This window comes from Anastrepha obliqua, chromosome 5, assembly GCF_027943255.1.
Source record: "Anastrepha obliqua isolate idAnaObli1 chromosome 5, idAnaObli1_1.0, whole genome shotgun sequence".
Classification (NCBI taxonomy): domain Eukaryota; kingdom Metazoa; phylum Arthropoda; class Insecta; order Diptera; family Tephritidae; genus Anastrepha; species Anastrepha obliqua.
The window spans coordinates 75,471,724-75,494,277 of NC_072896.1; the positions used below are offsets into that span (position 1 = coordinate 75,471,724).

Sequence of the window (22,554 nt, forward strand, 5' to 3'; positions counted from 1 at the left end):
TGTCAGCAATAACGCGCCGAATATTCTCTTCCAAGACGTCAATCGTCTCGGGCTTATCTGCGTAGACAAGCGACTTCACATAGCCCCACAAGAAATAGTCCAGCGGTGTTATATCGCACGATCTTGGAGGCCACGCCACAGGTCCACGGCGCGAGATAATGCGCTCACCAAAAGTTTCCTTCAATAAATCGATTGTTGCGTTGGCTGTATGGCATGTAGCGCCGTCTTGTTGGAACCAAAGGTCGTCCACATCAACATCGTCCAATTCAGGCACGAAAAAGTCATTAATCATGGCTCTATAGCGCTCTCCATTGACTGTAACATTATGGCCGGCTTCATTTTTAAAGAAATATGGACCAATGATTCCCTCTGCCCATAGAGCACACCAAACAGTGACTTTTTGAGGATGTAACGGCGTCTCAGCAATGGCTTGTGGATTATGTTCACTCCAAATGCGACAATTTTGCTTATTGACATACCCATTCAACCAAAAGTGAGCTTCATCGCTGCACAAAATTTTCTTGTGATGCGTCGCGCGAACCGAACCATTATTTTCGTAATAAATTTGCACGATTTGCAAACGTTGTTCAGGTGTAAGTCTATTAATTATGAAATGGCAAACCAAACTGAGCATAAATCAAGTGACAGCTGTCAAAAAGACCATCTACGAAAAAAGTAGTGCCAACTTGAAAACCTAACCTCTAAAAAAAACACCCTTTATATGTAAGACCCATAAGCACTGCGGCAGTTCGCGAATATGCCTGTATCCGACGCTTCAACTCAACAGTTTCTTTCACTGCCACTATTTGGAAAGCTGTATTACTGAGCCACAGTATTGTTTAATAATTCGATTTACTTTCTCTTCCTTTTCAACTTTATTTGAAACAACTTACACTTTTCGCACAATTCAATCCACTAAGAACTGCCCAAAATACAGAATTAAGCTTCGAAGTTCGAGTGCCATAATTTGCTTCAATATTTCGGGTTAAAATGTTTTAGCTGGTAGAAAAACTATATCATTGAGAATACAACTCCTCGGGAACAATTGTGATTCAGTTCAATGCAAATTTTTAAAATTATTTATTTTCACTTATCCACAATTTTCGTGTTTTAATTACGAGCTGAAAGAACAAATTAAGTAATTGCCTTTTTTTATTTGTTCATATTTCGAGCTCGATTTGAAGTCATCTTCAGGTAGTCTTGTCCATGCTTGGTCAAGTATTATCGGCCTAACTGGTTATCTTTACCAAAACGTAAGTATTTAGTAAGGCTACCGGATTACAGTATTGTTTTCAAAGCTGAGGCAGCCGCAATTAAAGAAGCAATGAATTGGTTGATTACCTCTGCAATTACTACAATGGTGTTAAATATCTACTCTGATAGCCAGGAGGCAATTAGGGCTGTGAACTCGTTGTTTATGCGTTCGAATTTAGTCGGGGAATGCCTCATTTTTCTCACGACTGCATCCGAAAACTTCGATATTAGGCTCATTTGGGTCCCCCTTTACAGTGGCATAACGGAAAACTGCTGGGTTGATAATTTATCTAGTATCGATAGAGCTGGAAATCCAATCCGCATTCCAGCGCTAGGGAGGTAGTATGAGTAGCCTCATTGTCATCGGCTTTCCTGTCATTACTGATTTAGCCAACCTATTGTCGGGCTTAGCTTAGCACGTGATTTTTTCATTCCCTTCTTCGTCTTCGGCTTCACCTAACAATGTCTTGAGCTTCAGCTAACAAAGCCGCACCTCTTGCATTATACGGGCATTGTCCGTTAGGTATCCATGCCGTGAGACTTGGGATTTCCTCCAATTATTTCTGCAAAAGCTATCAGGAGGCTGAGGTGGAATCATCTCTGCACCTACTGCTCAGCTGTACTGCTCTAATCGGTTTAAGATTCAGACATCTGGGCTATAATTTTTTTTATACACCTGGGAATAGCAAGTTTATGCATTACACACCGGCTGAATTTTATTAGTAGCTTGAAGCGGTTAACGCAAAGTTATTAGTCACTATTTGGTCATCATCCTCTAGTATAAAGACCTTTCTTCCTTCTTCGGCTTTTGTTTTTAACCATCTCTTTTCCTTTGTATGGCACCACGATGGACGAATTTTAGGCCTTGTACAAGTGGACCCTCGCATGGGCAGGCATTTATCCTTACCTAATCAAAGTATTTAGTAACCCTTCCTAGACAAAACTGATGTTACCTGTCATGTCCGACCGACAGAAGGAACTGTAGCCAGCTGGTTGAGCTGATGACGGCCTATTTTTTGTGGACGAAGCACAGTGCACTCTGCCCAACATGTGGGGAGTAGGTTGAGACGGCGGACCAATTTAAAGCTTCAGGTCTTTGGCATTGATATGTTAAGAAGCGACCACCTTGGCTCCTCAAGATCTACTCAGATCTCTTTGAAGGTCGGGTAGATTTAAAGAAAATTGTAATGGGAGCCCGAGTGCAATACAATGGATTTAACTGTGGCTGAGTGCTGTACTTGCTAGTCTGTCCCGACAAAAAACCCTCCCTACAAGCTGAAAATTTTATCTGACGAAATATGCAATGTGTAATATACAACTTCACTGGATAATAGTGAATGTTAATTGTTAGGGAAAATTCCAAAAAATACTGAAAAGGGTTGTGATACCAAATATTAACAAAATATAATTCCAGAAGTCACTTGCATGTATAAATTCTCAATACAACAATACTGTATTACTTTTACACGAGTACTAACGTCCATACAAGTACCGTTCCTATTGACTCGTACAAGGGTCAATATAAGTATGTAGTATAAGTAAATAGGCAGCAGCTGTGGTGCTACTCGACAGAACTGCTCTCACACACAAAGGGTGGAGGTCAGCAAAAGATTGCTGTTAATTAAAAAGCATTCAACGCTTCAGCAATCAAACAAACTGCCCGCAGCAACAAGAATGCACAGATAGTAAGTCACACGTATATGCTCGTATATATTTTGAGCAGCAACTGTGTAGCACGTATCTAAAATGAAATATGAAAGAGGTCAGTACAATTGGAAAATTGTTGTTGCTAGTTAAGACACGCTATGAACTAGAAGTAAGTGAAAGAGAAATTTATATGTGAGCGATCAAAAGATGTAAAAGAAGAAAATTTAGCTCGATTTTGTTGAAAGATGTAAAAGGACGAACAAGCGCTCCTGCCAAACTCAATGCATGCACATGTGATTCAATGTGTTACACATACACGCATAGATTTATTTATACTCGTATATGTACATAGGTACTTACATGTTCACATATGTGGCCTTAGTATCCATATGCATTGCTTAAACAACTAAAGTACTAAAACTTATTGACAAGTTTTCACAATTTATGTGTTTCATATTAAATTCTATTAATCTTTTTTCATCAAAATATTATATTGTATTATATATGGTAGTTCGTTCTCCTACAAAATTTATATAAATTGTAGTTTTTAATTGTGTACAAATCAGAAGAAATACATACCTTTTAATGGGAATTTTTAGAAAAATTATGTACTTGCAATTTTGTAGTCCCTTGAATTTTGATCAATAAAGTGCAAATTTTAAGTGTCTCAAAGTTCAAGTGGCTATTGAGAATTTTTGCTAATGGGTTGGGCATTTTCTTTCGAAAAAGTTTCGAGCATTCACAATATGGAGAAACTACGAGTATTATGAGCGAAAAAAAAGTATCAAAAATCAAAGCAATTTTTGAGCTACTTCAAACTTGCACCTTATTGCTTTGAAATTGAATGAGCTTTAAAATTGCGCACACAAAAATTTTCCTAAAAATTATATATATATATAATTGGCGCGTACAACCCTTTTGGTTGTTTGGCCGAGCTCCTCTTCGTATTGGTGGTGTGCGTCTTGATGTTGTTCCACAAATGGAGCGGCCTACAGTTTCAAGCCGACTCCGAACGGCAGATATTTTTATGAGGAGCTTTTTCATGGCAGAAATACAATCAGAGGTTTGCCATTGCATGCCGAGGGGCTACTAAAAAAGTTTTTCTTAATTTTGGTGTTTCACCGAGATTCGAACTAACGACCTCTCTGTGAATTCCGAATGGTAGTCACGCACCAACCCATTCGGCTACGGCAGTGATATGAATTTTTTTGAAATTTGCACAAAATCTAAGGCTTGTATTGGGTGGGCAACTAAGTAATTGCGGATTTTTTTTAGAAAATCTAAGACAATTTTTTCATGGAACTAAATAACTTTATTCTGTAATGTTTTGCCCATTTTGATCAATAACCTTTTGCCACCTAGCAGTCAGCATTTTTTTTTAGCAAAAAACTGAATCAGGCACTATTTAACATCATCATCATCATTAAAATTTTTACCGTTCCAGGAGTTTTGTAAAGATCGAAACAAAAAGTAATTAGATGGTGCAAGGTCAGGAGTATACGGGGGATGTGGCAAAACATCCCAACCAAGCTCCAATAATTTTTGTCGAGTGGCCAAAATGTGTGTGGCCTTGCATTGTCATGATGGAATACAATACTTTCTCGATTTGGCGCCGCTTTTCTTCAATTGCATTGTTTAATTTCGTTAGCTGTTCAGTGTAGAGATCAGAATTGATCGTTCGGTTAGGTGGTAAAAGTTCAAAGTAGATAATTCCTTTGCAATCCCACCAAACTGATAACAAAACCTTCTTTTGATGAATGTTGTGTACTTTGAGTGGGTTCACCTGGCCTGCTCCACGATCTTTTCCGCTTGATATTGTTGAAAACAACACATTTTCCATCGCCAATTATCAGTCGTTATAAAAAGGGATCATTTTCATTACGTTTCCTTAGCAAATCGCAGCTGTTAATGCGCGTCTTTCAGTTCGTGAGGAACCCATGTATCGAGTTTTTAACATAACCAAGTTATCTTAAGAAATTTCAATGCATGTATGTGTTACATGAAGCTTCTCTGCAATCTCACTATCCGATCCGAATCGATTATTGCGTTCATTAGGGCGTCATCCACTTCAACTGGAGGACCAGAACGAAATTAGGCAAACCAATTTTGACACTGCCGTTCTTTCAAGGCTTCGTCACCATAAACAGCACATAACTTTTTACGAGCTTGCGATGCGATTTTCCCTTTGCGGAAATAAAAAAGCAAAATATGACGAAAATGTTCCTCTTGATTTTCCATAATTTCAACGAAAACCAACCGAAAACTACACAACCTATCAAAACTTTTTTTTTACTGACTGACAGCTGAATTGCCAACTATCAAATAACAAAATGTATTTTACATTTGTACTACGTCTACAAACCTAAAAATTCAACTGAAGCCATCTATGAGTGAAATCCGCATTTACTTAGTTCCCAACCCAATATTTATGGATTTTACGGAAGAATAAACTATATTTTGATAAAAAATATATATGAATGAAAGATTACTAAGTCTGAGCTATTAATAAAAAAATAATTTAAATATGTCCCTGTACTAAGTTATTTACTACTATGTACATATACGTAAATATATAAGATTTTTATTTTTTTTTTATATGAAAATTGGAAAAGTGAAATGAATTACAATCACAATGAATTAAAAAGCATTAGCGATTAAGAATTCTGCATCCAAGTACTATAAACAAATTATATTCACACCCTGCCCATAAAATAAAAATCGGTAAAAGGAGAAGAATTTTCAAATAAAACACTCATTCTTGAATGGTTTGAGAACGGAATTACTTGATTTACACGAAAATAAACACAATATAAAATTGGAACAGCTGGACATTTTGTGCACACAGGACACACAATCAAACGTACGTTTGCATATGCATTCCCAAGCACTTAAGGAAGCAAAGATAAGCGCAGACACAGAGAGCACAAACGAATACGTGTGAGTATGCCCTTTAGGAAATTGTGGGTTTTTTTTTTGATTTTTTGATCATTTGATGAAAGTAGTAATGGAGACAAGGTATACAAAATATTTTTTTTCAATTTTTTTTATGTATATCGGGCTTACTGAACAAAACACTTATTAAAAAGTAATTACAGCCTTTACTTGCAATTAATTGTACTTTTTCTCTTGTACCTACTACGGTGGTAAGAATAAAAAAATATTATTAGGAAAACGGTGGCTCCTCTATTTTCACTATATTGTGTTCAAATAGATCCTTGTCCATCCCCATCCCCTCAAGTGAGCACTGAATGGGATACAACATTTAAAAACAGATCCCGGTGAATTTTTTCAGGAATGATCCACTGAGAGAAAATAACGCGCCGACACACTCCTCCCGGCCTGAAACCTTAATTTATATTTCAGTATCGCGTAAGTTTTTCTAAGTTGTTATCAAAGAAGTAGTATTTCAATTCAAAAATATTTTATGAACAGCGCAAAAACTGTTATGGCGGTAAACATTTACTCTTATGTGCGGCAATCAAGATGCATTTCCACCGACTTATTCTGCTTGATTGCGCGATAACCGCCTAAGCGATTTGCACCGAGTTTAACAAGGCGCGCAAGTTGTTTGTTCCTAATGCTAACCTGCCTCAATTGACACACTCCGTGAAACCATATTCTTCCCCACCTGAAATTTCCAACACAAAGGAGGACTCAATCTTTTTCTGCTACCCCGCCCCCGCTGGTACATCATCGCATGCCTTCACAGCTGGAGCCTTTGCATCTATTTGGACGACATGTCTTAAGCAGCGGAGCCGCTGGATCTTTATATACTATGCTAGAGCTCATTGTTGGATCTTCTATTCGCAATGCTCAAAAATCTGTCCGTACAATATTTTCTCGAACACTCCAAAGGCCGTTCGATCGAGTGTTTTCATCTTCCTCGGTTAAAACCCGGTAATGTCACATCGAATTCTTTCACATTCTTTCTTTCCGATAAACCGGCTGTTTTGTAATGTTTTGATCATGCAAGCTTCTGCGCCATTTAATAAAACAGGCATGATGAAGGGCTTCTATAGAGGAATTTAAAATTATAACTGTCAAAAGTGACGTGGGTATTGGGTGACTGTTTCGTCTTGTCCTCGATCACCACCAGTTACAGTCCCAGAAAAAGCGAAGCGAACGGCAGGGTTGTTAAGCGATGCATTCGAAATTAGTCGAGAAATTACTGACTTACCTTTGGGTCTTCTAAGCTGATAAGCTAGGCGCAGAGCAATCGAAGTAGTGTCTCTGGGATATGTGGATCTCTTGTCAGCTCAGAAAACGCGTGAGCAATAAAGCTGAGATGCAAATTTGCAAGGCTCTTTTTTTCACAGCTGACACGAAGATGATCTACGGAGCTTCTAAAGCTATTAAACTTGCCAATGTCATTAGTGGTGAAAGTCTTAACCGGACATCCTCTGATGCGACTCGCTATAATTTCATTTCTACTGCGGTAGTTGTTTGTTGTGGTAGAGTCATCTCAGCATCTAATCCTCATCTAACTTTCGTCTTGACTATCCTGTTTCAATTACGCCTGCGGAACTTCCATATATTATTGACCTCGTTGTTGTTGTAGCAGCATAAACATTCCCCATACTTGCATGCGGGGAATGCTGCTGGAGTGACAGTCCTTGGCCGGATATAAATCCGGGTCGTTTCGGTAACGTAGAACCGACTGTCGTGGAAACTCGACCTCGTCTATGGTACTACTTTCATTTTTTCTCTCCTTTCATGTCTAGTTGCATTCTGTGTTTCTTTAGCTGCCCCCCTAATGTCTGATCTATTCACGGCCAAGCAACTATTTTGACCACCCAAACTGCTTCATTGTCAACTTTAAATATACACTGCCCTCAGAAACATTCTAGTACTAAAATTGCATATATAGTCATACAACTTTTTCAATAAACTTCACTTCGTGTAAGGGCATTTTCTAATACAATAAATGAATCAAATATATTTAGATTTTTATTAACCCATAAAATTCACTGAATTTGGTTAGTAAAACTGGCAATTTTAGGATTTTAGGTATGCTACCTCTACTAGAGAGTGGTCTATTTAGTATCCCACTTTTGAGCAAATCAAAATATGACTAGTCAAAGTATGATACTAATAGCATAGAATGGAGCACCTTTCGTTTCACTACCAAACTTTATTCAATCCACACATACATATGAGTCAGTGGAAGTTTTCCGCCAAGGAATACATTTTTCATCTTCTCGCAACCAATCTCATAAAATATCTGTGTATTTTCAATAAGTCCATAGAGCAATTATATCCACACCACAGCCGATTTAAGCCATGCTACAGCTCAGTTTATCGGGCTTTCATAAAGCGGCCACTCACAGATGAGTGAATTTCACTGAGCGCACATATGTGTGAGTGTGAGAACGTTTTCAATAAGTAGTAGCATTATGCAGTAGATATTTGTTAAGAATATTAAATCCGTTTTTGTTCACAACACACGCTTGCCCAAGAGGCGAAATTATAAGTACCTACACCGGAGTACAAAATAATACAAGCGTTAAGAATTACGCGATTTCAGCTATTTTCGTTTTCTAATTTATTTTTTATTTTTAAATTTCAATTAAAGTATAGTATATTCTACATTTTGCATTTAATTTTTTTGTGATTTTGTAAAATTAAAGCGCATTCTACAATAAAAACATTCTAAATCAACCAACCTTTTATTCAGAATTTTTAGAAAAGTGTAGGGTATGCAGTGTCATAGCCCATTAAATTTTAGTATAACAAAGTACAAGTTTCAAGTGGCTCAAAGTTCTCTTTGATGTTTGCCAATTTTTCTTCGCTGAGATGCTCACCACTTTTTTTTCTTATAAAAGACTTCCGAACATGTGATTTATATGGAGTAAACCTGTCACATCTAATGAAAAAAATTTAGTGAATTCATACTTACACTTTCTTATACTTAAACTGAATGGGCCATGGAGCTATCTATTGGGTAGTCGAAAAAGTCTTTTCGTATTTTGTCAATAGATGTCGTTGGAGTCATCTAGCTCCAGTGCTACCAATCACATTGTGTCATATCATATGGTGTTAGAAAGGTGACATGTTAGGCTTCTTTTATCTAAAAAAAATTAAATTCGGAGAAGTTGAAAAAAAGTTATAGCTGTTCAAAAGTGAGTGAAAATAATGAAGAAATTTGCTATATTTTGAATTTTTTGTATAAAAAAGGGAAGAATGCCATGCAAGCCACCAATGAAATTTGTGAAGTTTACGGAGACGATGCTGTATCAGTTCGTGTAGCACAACAATGGTTTGCTCGCTTCTGTTCTGGAAATTTCGATGTGAAAGATGCACCTCGCTCCGGTCGACCTATCGTTGAAAAAGTCGATAAAATTATGGAAAAGATTGACCAGGACCGTCACATAAGCTGCCATGACATCGCCAAGCCACTAAACATTCATCATCAAACGGTTTTGAACCATTTAAAAAAGGCTGGTTACAAAAAGATGCTCGATGTTTGGGTACCACATGAATTGTCTGTAAAAAGTTTAATGGACCGAATTAACATCTGCGATTCTTTGCTGAAACGAAATGAAATCGAACCATTTCTGAAGCGAATGGTAACAGGAGACGAAAAGTGGATCAAATACGACAATAATGTGCGAAAAAGATCATGGTTCAAGGGTGGTGAAGCTCAACAAATGGTCGCAAAGCCAGGATTGACTCCTCGAAAGGTTATGCTGTGTGTTTGGTGGGATTGGAAAGGAATCATCCACTATGAGCTGCTCCAGCCTGCTCGAACGATTGATTCTACACTTTACTGTCAACAACTGATGAGATTGAAGCAAGCAATCGAAAAAAACGGCCAGAAGTGATCAGCAGAAAGGGCGTCGTCTTCCATCAGGACAACGCTAGGCCACACACATCTTTGATGACTCGGCAAAAACTGGGAGAGCTAGGCTGGGAAGTTTTGATGCATCCACCATATAGCCGTGACCTTGCACCATCGGACTACCATTTGTTTCGGTCAATGCAGAACTCCCTTAATGGAGTGAAGTTCGCTTCAAGAGAAGCCTGTGAAAATTACTTGTTGCAGTTTTTCGCCGAGAAACCACAAAAGTTTTACACTGATGAAATAATGTCTCTAGAAGAAAAATTGCAAAAGGTGGTCGACCAAAATGGTACATATTTGGTTTAATAAAGTTCATTATAAATATAAAAAAAATGAGTTGAAGTTTGATTAGAAATACGAAAAGACTTTTTCGACTACCCAATATATTCCTCAAAGTTTTCTAAAGTTGCTGATTAAAGAGTTGGAAATTTTCATAAATTTTTCTTTTTAATTTAAAAAGTTGGAAATTTTCAGAACTTTTTCTTTTTAATTTGTTACATTTTTGTGAATTTTGTACAAAGTTTGCACCTCTCGAAATGTTGATGAAAATTTCTTAAATTTTTGCGACTTTTGTACAATGTTTTGAGTTAAATGATTTTTATTGTAGAATGACCTTTTATGCAAATACCAAACATTTGCTAATTCGTCGCGCTCCTATTGTTTCGAACACAGGTGTACCGAACCATATAGTGGCACAGGCGCCACTTTAACACAAAAGAATTCACACACAAGCACGCTAGAGGATAGCTGGGCATTGAAAACCGGGAACAATGCATAATAAAAAAATGGAAAATAAAAATCCAGATCGAAATGTGGAGTGAATACGAACAGTTACTTACCAATGCACTGGATACATGCAAATTAAATTGAAAATGGTGTGGAAACTGAAGAATACTAAAGAATATGGAAAACAACGTCGTTGTAGAGGTACAGCCATATGCACGCTCATATACGTATGTATAGTATGTATGGACGTGTGTGCGTGTGTGCGTTCATGCATGTACTATATGAACGAAGACTCTACAAATTTCCGGTCAGTTTATTTTCTATTACAGTGAAATTTCCATGGTTGTGCGATTTGTAAATTTGCACGCAGAAAACAAAATTGGAAAAAATGGAAATAAGAATGAAAAGTAAACTAGAAATAATGCCCTAAAAGCATATATGTATATGTGTGTGATTGCAAATAAGCATAAGAAACGTAGTAGTGAGTCTTTTAAAAAGTTTGCCCTGCTTACGCTGACGGTGTGCACAAAATCAGCATAATAATTGCACAACAAAAGTATAGTATGACTAGCAGCAGCAGCAGTACAGGTAGCGCCGAAAAAGGGTACGGTGGGTGGGCGGTGAAATTGCAAAAACGTTTATATGTATACGAAGACGAGTTTCAATAACTTTCTCAAGTGAAATTGTGTTTGAATTTAAATAAAAACTGAATTACCCCTTTGAATAACTTATTTAAACAGCAAAGTTTTTTGAAAGTATGCGGGGAGAAACTGAGGACAAGAGATCAAGAAAGGGAACAGATCAAAATAGTAGGAAAAGTAAAAGTCAGAAACAAGGCTCGGCGTCGAAAAAGTATTAAATAAGCTGGGAGTTTTGAAGAAAAAATTCAACTTTAACCAACGATATGGTAGCAAAACACACAAAAACAAACAAACCGAAAGAGTGCTACGCAGACAAAAAATATTATATTAAATAAGCTGGGAAATCTGGAGGAAAACTTTTACTGAAAGCGAAGATCTGGTAACACAAAAAACAAAACATAAATAAAGAAAACCAATAAAAAAAAACCAAAGTGAGCAAATAAACAGTAGATGTGGTTTTTGCAATAATTGCAGCAAAGGGTGAAATTAGATGAATTTTTTACAATATTGCACTGTTTAACCCCTGTGGGCGCAGCAATCAATTTTTTCTAATAAATATTCAATTGAAACATTTTAGAGAGAAAATTTCATTTTATATTTTGAAAGAAACTCTAGAGTTTGGTCAACGCCAACTTTGGTTGCGATTAATTTTTTTTTACATCATTTAAATTTATGCGAAAGAAGAGAAATACAGTCCGCCAAAAAATTTTTGAAAAGTTTTGATTACTTTTTTCAGTTTCTTTATATATTCATAAATTTTATATAAAAGTATATATAATAATACAACAAGCATCATATAAATGAAAGTATCAAACTTTAATTCAGATGCAAAAAAACAAATTACAAAAAATATTCACTATAATTTCAATATTTCCAATACTTTAACCATAACTAAACCACGCTCAAAATTAATCACCCTATCGGAAGATTTATAATCTTTGCAAATGCCGTCATACGTCAATCAAATTTGACACTTGTGGCTAAAAAACAACGTTCCGAACTTCCTAAAGTCCGCACAATAGCTCTCAAATTCACCAGACGCGAATCCGATGGATTATTCTCTTTGGACCATTTTGGAGAGCAAGGACCAAACTAATAGATTCACCAGTCTCAAGGCGCTGAAAAAAGCCATTGTTGGCGAGTGGGCCAAAATACCTGCAACTCACATTCGGGCAGCTTGCGATTCATTTCAGGACCGTCTCAAGGCCATAGTCAAGGCAAAAAGTGGTCATATCGAGCAAAACTAAATTGATGCTTAATTTTGTATCATTTTCACACATTTTTTTTTTTTTAATTGAATAAAAGTAATTTTCCAAACCAAATTTATGTCATTTTTTATTGGTTACACTTCGAATGCCGGATCCTGCCTAGTACCTTCAGTAATCCATCGTCTGGCGTCTCCTTTGGCAAAAATACTATTCGATTTTTGCCATTGCTTATCGAGGAATCGAGGTGCAACCGCTTCTAAAAGTAACCAATAAATTTTATATAGGAAAGTGTAAGTTTGCAGTGGCTCAAAGTTCTTATTGATTTTTGATAATTTTGTTGTTTTGTTGTTGGTTTGTTCAATGTATTCAAGATGGCTGTCTTCTAAAAACATCGTGCATCGAGTAGAAACTTTTATATACATTGAAGCAAAACATATATTGTATATTTTCAGTGCATGGAATTAAATGGAAATTAATCTCTTATTACCGTGATACGAGGGGTGCCTTTTATATTTCGGGATTTGGCAACCCTGGTGTTGCAACCTGGCAACTGACAGCTGTATCGCAAAGTTTGACATTTTTTGGCTTTTACGTACTCAGAACGTTTTGAAATACCAGCGCTATTTGTGTTGTTTACAGTAACTTAAAAGATTCATCTCGGTCCAAAAATGGAATTAAATCGTGAACATTTTCGTGCGATTATTTTTTACAACTTTCGACGTGGATTAACTCAGCAACATTGCATGGATGAACTTAATTCATTTTTTGACGATGAAGCTCCATCAAGGACCAGTGCTTATCGATGGTATGGTCAATTCAATCGGGGTCGTAGTTCACTCCAAGACGAATTTCGTGAAGGTCGTCCAAAATCCGTTGTTGTTCCGAAAACCATTGATGCTGTGCGCGAACTGATATTGCAAGATCGTTATGTGACCTATCGTGAGATTGAGACAATCTTAGGCATTAGTGGGACCAGCATACATTCAATATTGCATAAACATTTGACTGTCAAAAAAATTTGTTCGCGTTGGATCCCACACAATTTGTCAATCGCTCAAAAAAAGGCTCGTGTCGATTGGCCGAAGGAAATGCTCAAAAAATACGATCGCGGGGCTTCGAAACACGTCTATGACATCGTGACTGGTGATGAATCATGGATTTACGCGTATGAGCCCGAAAGTAAACAGCAGTCGACTGTGTAAGTGTTTCAAGATGAGCCAAATCCAACAAAAGTTGTTCGCGCACGAAGCACTTCCAAGCAAATGGTCGCCTGTTTTTTCGGAAAAACTGGACATGTCGCAACCGTACCACTAGAACAACGCAGAACAGTAAATTCTGAGTGGTACCCAACCATTTGTTTGCCAGTTGTCTTCCAAGAAATTAGGAAAACCAATCGCCAAAGACGGATCACTCTTCACCAGGACAATGCGAGCTCTCACACATCGGCTCAAACAACTGCATTTTTGAGCACCCAAAACATCGAATTAATGGGTCATCCACCGTATAGTCCTGACTTGGCACCGAATGACTTCTTTTTATTCCTGTACGTAAAAAACAAACTGAGAGGTCAACGTTTTTCGCGGTTGCGGCATTCAGAACGCATGTTTTGGAGGTACCTCATTCAGAGTGGCAAAAGTGCTTCGACAATTGGTTCAAACGCATGCAAAAGTGTATAGATCTTCATGGAGAATATTTTGAAAAACAATAAAGTGATTTTCGATGATTAAAATTTGTTTTTGTTCTCTAATCCCGACATATAAAAGGCACCCCTCCTCCCCCCTGACTCCTCATATCATCAACGAATCCCCGCTCATCTGTTGACGATTGGAGAATATATTTTCTATCTCCTCATCATGTCTACCGAAGTTGAACCTCTGTTCATCGTTGTAGAAGGTCTTTCAAAAAACATGCCTAGATATAGAAGTAAAACATGTAAACATTAATTATTCATGTTTCACTACTTTTAGTCAAAGTACGGCTCTTAACAATTATATGTGAAACATTAGGAGTTAGGTTAAGGAGTTTATTTAATGATCTTCTATAATGCCTGCCTCTATCCTTGAACGTAATTGCTTATTGGTTAATTTATCTTACAATTTCATAAGAAAATATATTCGAAAATGACGGAACTATTGAGCCAATGAAAGGGTCATATATGAAATTTTTCAGATTTTTTTTGTTTTAGTACTAATTTTTTTTTTTTGTTTTGTTAATGTCAGATGCCTTACTCTTTATTGGGTAACACAGTTTCTCATTAGCTTGCCACCTGCACTCACACCTTTTATTAGTAAAAATCTCGTTTTAAGTTTATTATATTTCCTGTCATGAAACATCATCTTCATGCGACATCCTTTAAGTTGGTGAATACCGATTTCACAGGAAAAATAATAAATTAGTTTTGACACTATTTTCCAAGTTTTCGGATATTTTGCCTTCGCTTATAACCAAATTACAAACTAATATAATTTGTTTTAGGCTACCGAAACAAGATTTCCATACAAAAGCGAAAAAGGCAAGGAAGTACAATCTCATGTCACAGTTTGTGGGCACCTCAAATATGCTTTTCATTTGCCGCTAAACGGGAAAGAATAAGAGTCATATTGTGGCGAACAAAGTAAATATGCGTAGATTAGAATTTGCCAACTCAATATGTAGGTCATAAAAGGATTTACCCAACATGAGCGGGCGCACACATTTACATACAAAAAATAAACCCAATTTCCTATTCGCCCATATGTTTGTATATTCTCGTATTTACATGCAAACTTTTCCCTCTTCCAGTGCGTTATTTTTTATGAGAATTTTGTTTTTTTTTTGTAGTCGCACATATTTCTCTAGTTAACCCAAAATTTGCATATCTTCACAAAAAGGTCAACAGATTTTCGCATAAATATTGTAGCAAACTTCGGATGTGGAGTCCATTGTGTGTCCACTCAAATGGTAAAGATGTAATGCGTTAGTCGGCCAAACTTGAGCCTTAACCACAAAATTTATCGCTTACACATTAGCATATGCGAGTGAACATGCAATTTTTATTCACTTTTCTTCCTTTACGAGATTTCTCTAATTTGGGATTAGCAGGCGCACGTAAAGGACAGGCAAAAACGCAGACAATCTTTGCGAAATCCAATAAGAGTCTGGCAAATTTATAAGCTTTTAGGTTCTATTTACTTGCAATAAAAATAATTATATTAAATAATTGAGATCATTATTTTTGGAATTTCAAACTAACTCTGTTTTTTTTTGTGTGTTGCAAAGCTTCCATTTACTATAGTTTGACGGTACAGTAACCGAGTTATAGTGTGCATGGATGTGTGTGGTTTTTTGGAATAGTGCAATTCCGCGTCAAGTGATTCAAGTACTATTGCTATTGTTGTAAATTTCGCTGAAAATTGGTTTAGTTATAGGTTGGTGTATAAGAAGAAGTAAACTTAAATAAATAATAAAGAAAGAAAAAAAAATTAATAATTGTGAGATTTTGAAAACCATTTTTTAATGCCTTATCTCTGCTTATTAATGTATTTGGCGACGCTTCGCTTGATATGCAAACGGGCGTAGTACTCGTACCCGCGCACGTAGGCTAGCGCTTCGCTAGGACAGTATTTTGGCCAGATTTTTCACGGTCTCGCTGTACTTATTTGAATATAAGTCGAGAGGTGTGAAAATCGTGCTAACAAATTTTCAGAGAATACTGGGCTAGTCTGAGCTATTAATGAAAAAATAAGAAAAAAATTCAGGGAAGAAATGTTTTTCGAACGTGACAATACACATTTTTTTCGTTAACATTTTTAACAAAAAGAAATGTCTTTCGGAAATTTGTTTAATGTAAAAGTATATCTTAATTTTTTTTTTATTTTTTCAGCTTACTTCTAATTATATTTTAAAATTTATTATACTTCAAAATACTTGGATCACTTGATCTGTAATCAAAAATCACTATCATTCTTATTACCATTTAGCTGTTTGAGTTGAACATAGGCCTCGTCATTGATTTGCAATTTTCTCTATCTTGTTTTCTGTTCATATCCAATTTGTCGTTATTCTTTTGATGTCAGCAGTCCATCTTGTGGGCGGTCTTCCAATTTCCCTTTTGTCTCTACACCTGGTATCCGCAAAACGCGATATGTCGCCAGCCCATATGGCTGTTTACTCCCAGTATCGATATTTCCATTGCTCCTTGAGCAACGCGCAATTCCTGAAAAGTACTTTCCGTAAGAGTAGACACTTCACAGCCATAGGGTATAGCGAGCAGAGCTCTTTAAAGGCATACGAGCTCGTATAGGTAAATTACTTTTAAAATTATATTTGAGCTTTCCAAACACCACCCATCCTAGACCAATTCTTTATGACATTTTCTGAGTTTGGTTATCTTTGCCGATTGTGATTTCATATCAGAGATATTTATATTCAAAACCTACTCCACTTCAACAACTTCTTATATTATAAGATTACCACTTGTTACTAAATTTGTCATTAATTGTGTTTTTTGCACGTTCATGCTGAAACCAACGCTGTCTGCAGCTTCTTTCAACTCTTTATGCATTTCTCAGTGAATAATAAACGGGGCACCATAGTCTACGTTACCATTTCAGGAGACTAAGAATCGTAAACCTAGTCGATGAAGAGCCAGAGCACATCCTCTGAAAGTGTGTAAGTCTCGCAAGACGAGAACTCTTACTCCTACAAAAAACTTCAGGAAGTGCGCAAATTCATTAGAAGCTTTCAGTTATAAGCCCACGATTTACAATTTACGCTCACCACCTTAATCAATCACCTTCAAACTTATACGCCTTGTCCTAGCAGAGAAAACGAAGCATTATTTCTATAAGTAAATTTGTTTCCATTTGTCGAAATTAAATATATTTATTTTTCAAGTAAATTAAGAAATAAGATTTTAGATAATTGAATCTAAAAGAATTCTACACTAAATCTTTTAACCCGATTTTCATTATGAAAAACTCGTAATTGAAAACTATTTTAAGCAAAATGGCGCGATGTGTGTTCTTAAACTCTATGGAAAATGCATAAATGAAGGCTCTTTCAAAAGTGACGCCTAGATGTCAATAGTGAATATTTCTTAGACGGTACGGTCATTTATGTCATCTTTGACATTTTTGAGGTAGACAGATGTACAATTTTACACAATAGAACAACGCGTTAAAATTATTGAAACTTATTATGAAAATGGTCGATCTTTCAAAACAACATATCGCAATTTGTTTGATGGAAATAATAATCCGAATGTGTTGACAATTCAAAGGTTGGGGCCATTTTTTTAACCTCTCCAAAAATAGAATTTGTCGAGCATTCCAAAATACGCCTTTGTCTCGACGATGACTCTCGTTTGAACTAAATTTTTTCCCCGCAAACCATTTCTTATTATTAGGGACCAAACAAAAGTCGCAAGGAGTCAAATCAGGCTTAGTTCCTGCAGTTTGGCAGCGACAACTCTGTGTGAATGTGCTGGTGCGTTATTGTGGTGAAACAGCAGCTTCTTCTTCGCCAAATGCGGCCGTGTCTCCTTCAACTTTTTGCGAAAGCGGTCCAATAACTTACTGTAGTATTGGTCGATGATCGTTCTTTCTTTTTCTAAAAAATCCATGAGAATGACGTCGTTCGCATCCGAAAAGTCGTCCATGAGCCTTTCCGGCCGATGAGACTGTTTTCGCCTTATTTTGAGCAGATTCACCTTGAGAAATTGTTTTGATTGCTACTTAGTTTCTGGTGTGTAATGATGAATCCATTTTTCATCAACGGTGGCAACTCAACGCAAAATTCCGGATCTCGCTTAAGTTGCTCCCACACTGATTTGATGTTAATTGCCGCTTGTTGTTCACGTGTGAAAATTAAGTGATTTTCAAAAATTTTGTTTTTATAAGTAGGGGTGATTATATGAGTATCGGACAACTTATAATTTATTTAATATATAATCAACTATACTGACACAAATTTTTATTAAAAAATATCAAAAATTACAATTGTTATTAATATTAATGCAATGGCGTCATAAAAAACTGATGCACCCTGGTGGCCAGTAAGTAAAAAACCAAAAAAATGCTTAATCTATACATCAATGGCTACCGTCATACGTGGCGGTTTTTTTTATTTATTTATTTATTTATTTTTTTTTTTTGAGAAAATGGTGCAGGTTTTAAAAATGAGTTTGTGTTTTTACCCTTTTTTAGTTTTCGAAAAGCTTGAAAAAATATTAGTTTTTGGAACTTTTAAAAACGGCTGTAGCCAATACATACAAAAATTAAAAAAAAATTAAAATCGGTTCATAAGTCTTCGAGAAATCGAGGCCACCGTGTTCAGAAAAGTCGTTTTGACAAAAACGCGTTTAAAGTTTTCATTGACCGTTATAACTCACTACCTTCATTTATTGTATTGTAACTTCGTCAATTTTCAAGATTTTAAATTCAATTTTTTTTTACATATTTTTGAATATATGTATCTACTTTAAGAAAGTGCAAAAAGAAATCGATTTGTTTTTAAATCATAGTGGTGTTCCCAATTAAGTCCTCTAACAACTTTCCAAGTATGTTTTTTTTTTGGTGTTTATTAAAGTGAGGTTCGAAAAGTTACTTCTAAAATTTTTATAGCAATATTTTCTAGAACATTTTACTTTTCTAATGACTTCCCAATTGTGTTTTTGTTCTTTTTTTGCATCTTTCTTGAAATAAAATTTAGAACAACACAATTAGTTAGAAGCTAATGGGGTTAAAATGCTCTACGAAAATATTTTCTGTGAAATTTTACTGCAAACATCTTACGCTTCCACTTCGCTAGGCCATATATTCTAAATCCTCTCCTGGTAGTTGAAAAAAATCGACTTTGAAATCACAAATCCAACATTTGCAAATTCATCGAGTGCTTTGTTACTGGCCAGGTATACTTTCAGAAAATATTACAAAAGCCTGTGCTGCTTTGAGTTGTCATAAAATTGTCGCACACTGTTATTGCATGCAACATATTCATTTAAGCATTTTATTCTATACGCCTAGTAAATAAAACATGTAAATATCTATTGTCAATTAAATTCAATAGATATTTTTACTCTCACATTTTAATTAATTAATTCTTGCCAACCCAACAATTTTTCATTTCAGACCTCCGAGAATTGTCCATATGGCGGTACAGACTGTTCACCATTATTGGTCTCCTGGGAAGGTGAAGCTGAAATACAGTCGGGCGATATTTTAATAGTGGAAATAAATGATGCTTTATTGAATTTGAATGAGCATAACAACACACACACAAGTCTGTAAGTATTGGAGAGTACGCAACATGCGTGAGGCATAAAATAAAATGGCATTTTACGAAAGATATTAAGTAGATATTAAATGAGTGTGCGCTTATTCTATTGATAAATATTGAATGCTTCAGAGGCCGTGGCAAGGGCAGAATGCCCCATTATATTTACGACAACACTTGACAACATTGTTTTAAGGAATGTAAGGCGCTGGCTGGCTTGGCCCCCTAACAAGGAGGAGTGCTTGCTGATATGAGCATATGCAAGTACATGTTCCTGTATGGAAATGGGAATATGTTTTCTGATGCACAAACATATAAGTACATAGGGACTCATTTCTCCAGGAAAAATCATCACTCCTTCTTTGTATACCTGCGAGAAAATAGCTATTTTGCTTAGCAACCTGTCTAGTGCTTCGAGCGTACCTTGATGGCCATTAGAGAAAAATGGAACTTTTGTTTTTCAAGCTAGTGCTCTTACAAGCAACTTTTGCGCTGTGTCACATTATGTTTGCTCTAATTCTGTGCACAATTTTTTTCTTTAGAATTTTGTATTATTCAACTTCCATCCTACCGGCTAGCAGTGGACACTCTACAATGCATAAGCAAGTATGTGTGTGGGTGCTTACACGTTTTGGGTGTTCACAAACTTTGACGAAGCGCAACATAGATAGCTTGAAATTGTATGTTGCACTTAACAGTTTTCCTTCAGGCATCCTACAAATTTATCGGTAATTTAAATTTCGTTTATCTATTTTAGATTATTTACTAGTGTAATGTTCTTCTATACTCCGATTATATGAAAATTTTTTATGAAATTAATTAAATTTCCAGCAGACTCATTCATTCTCCAGCGTAATTTGAATAAGTTACAAAGCTGGTGCTTATTATTATAATTTTTTGTTTTTTCTTTTTTTGAAAAAGCATTGAAACCCGAAGCGTGAGATTTGCCCTTCGGCTCGCCGTACTAAAAGCCAGCCCCTGCTGCGTTTCCATTTGTCCGTGGAACTATCGTTAGATATTACTTTGTGGCGGGGAAAGGCATAATTTCTTTCTACGAACATTTGCGGAGACGCCCCGCGCAACGCAACTTTGGGATGATTTTATTTGCTATATTGCAAAGGCGGGCGCCGTAGCCGAATGGGTTGGTGCGTGACTACCATTCGGAATACACAGAGAGAACGTAGATTTGAATCTCGGTGAAACAGCAAAATTAAGAAAAACATTTTTTTCTAATAGCGGTAGCCCCTCGGCAGGCAATGGCAAACCTCCGAGTGTATTTCTGCCATGAAAAAGCTCCTCATAAAATATATCTGCCGTTCGGAATCGGCTTAAAACTGTGGGTTCCTCCATTTGTTAAACAACATCAAGACGCACACCACAAATAGGAAAAGGAGTTCGGCCAAACACCCGAAAAGGGTGTACGCGCCAATTACATATATGTATATATATATTATTAGGCCGGGTCGATTTGTGGGGAGGCAAAAAAATCGCCCATTGCTCTGTGAAAATCGTATTCTAGGGATCAAAATAAGAAACCTTGCCGAAGGAACCATACCTCTAAAACGAATTCTGATATTCCCCAATTTGGGTCGAACTTTTTAGTTTCTTTTCTATAACTCCCTTATATGAATTTTTTCATTTACATATGTTCTGACTAAATAAATTTCTTAAGAGAAAAAATAGATATTATTATAAATAAATAAAAATAAAGAAAAAACATAGCCATTTAGCTGATTTTTTCATGTAAAGGCGTAATGGTGATATTTTTAAATTGGGGGACATCAGAATTCGTTTTAGAGGTATGGTTCCTTCGGCAAAGTTTCTTATTTTGATCCCTAGAATACGATTTTCACAGAGCAATGAGCGATTTTTAAATCGATCCGCCCTAATATATATATATATATATATATATATTGCAAAGAGCGGACTACTTTTCTTTTAAATCAAGCATAATATCTACCAGGCTTCTTCACCTTATTCCATAAAAAAGAGAATACTAGAATTAAAATCTAGGAGTGACAATACATACTTACTTCCTCATTTTTGTGAATACCCTTAGTGTCAGCAGATCGCAATCATCTACCAGTTATTCTCCACATACAATGCCATTAGAACCATTCTTGTGACAGCCTACTCATCGTAACTCGACAGAACGACAGTTTCTTGTTTGTTAGCACTTGTCTGCTAATCGCATTACAACATCCATTTAGTATGTTTATTGATTTCTTACTCCTATAATGCGATTGCCAGCATCTCACACCGGTTTCATACTCCCACAGAAAAGCGCATTGAGGTTGAAGCTCTTGGGACAGCCTGAGTAAGGCAAGAAATAGACGCATTCGAGCAGAAGTGTGCAAAAATTCTCGTGTTATGACCACAAGGAAAAAGTAGTGAAGGTAGCGATTGCGCACGTCTCCCAGTAGTGGCCCCCTTCAATTGTTTTTGCTTGTGTTCGGCTATGTAGTATTTTCGTCGTTACTTCTTAACTGCCTCAAGTGGCTCAACAGCTATCGACAACATTTAGGTACTGGCTCAGCTTTTCACGCTGCAATATCACTATTTCCCCCAATTCTTACTTTTCTACTCGCCATGCTTTCAACATTCTGTTAAATTTTTTTTATTGTGTTTTTTATTCCACGTATATGTGCCGCTCACATTTCAGACGTACAATTGTTTTCCCTGCCATTTTTATTATTGTTTGCCCGTTTTCTGCCACTGCAGCAATTCTACTGCAATGCTGGTGGATCCGGCCAAGGGAAATCTTTTCCAACTGTGCGCATAAATTTCATTTTATGTGATATTTGTTCGCCGTTTTTTTCTTTTTCTTTGTTTTCTTTTTTTGCTAGCTCATACATGCATACACACATATATACATGTAAGTAAACAACTTCTGCTCGCTCCAGGTGTCGGTGTGTATAGAAGAATTCTGCATGCGACATTTACACATGCAAGATTCCACCGGTGTTTTGGTACAGGTGCACTTGTA

General features: G+C 36.4%; 1 protein-coding gene across 1 annotated transcript in view; it reads left to right on the forward strand.

Annotated features, from left to right (window-relative positions):
• The window catches only part of LOC129248085 (serine-rich adhesin for platelets-like), a 138,610-nt gene that overhangs the window by 37,232 nt on the left and 78,824 nt on the right, over positions 1-22,554 (forward strand). The window contains exon 3 of the mRNA XM_054887519.1: positions 19,424-19,578. Within this exon, the coding sequence (XP_054743494.1) occupies positions 19,424-19,578 (155 nt within the window). The remainder of the gene's footprint in view (positions 1-19,423; positions 19,579-22,554) is intronic.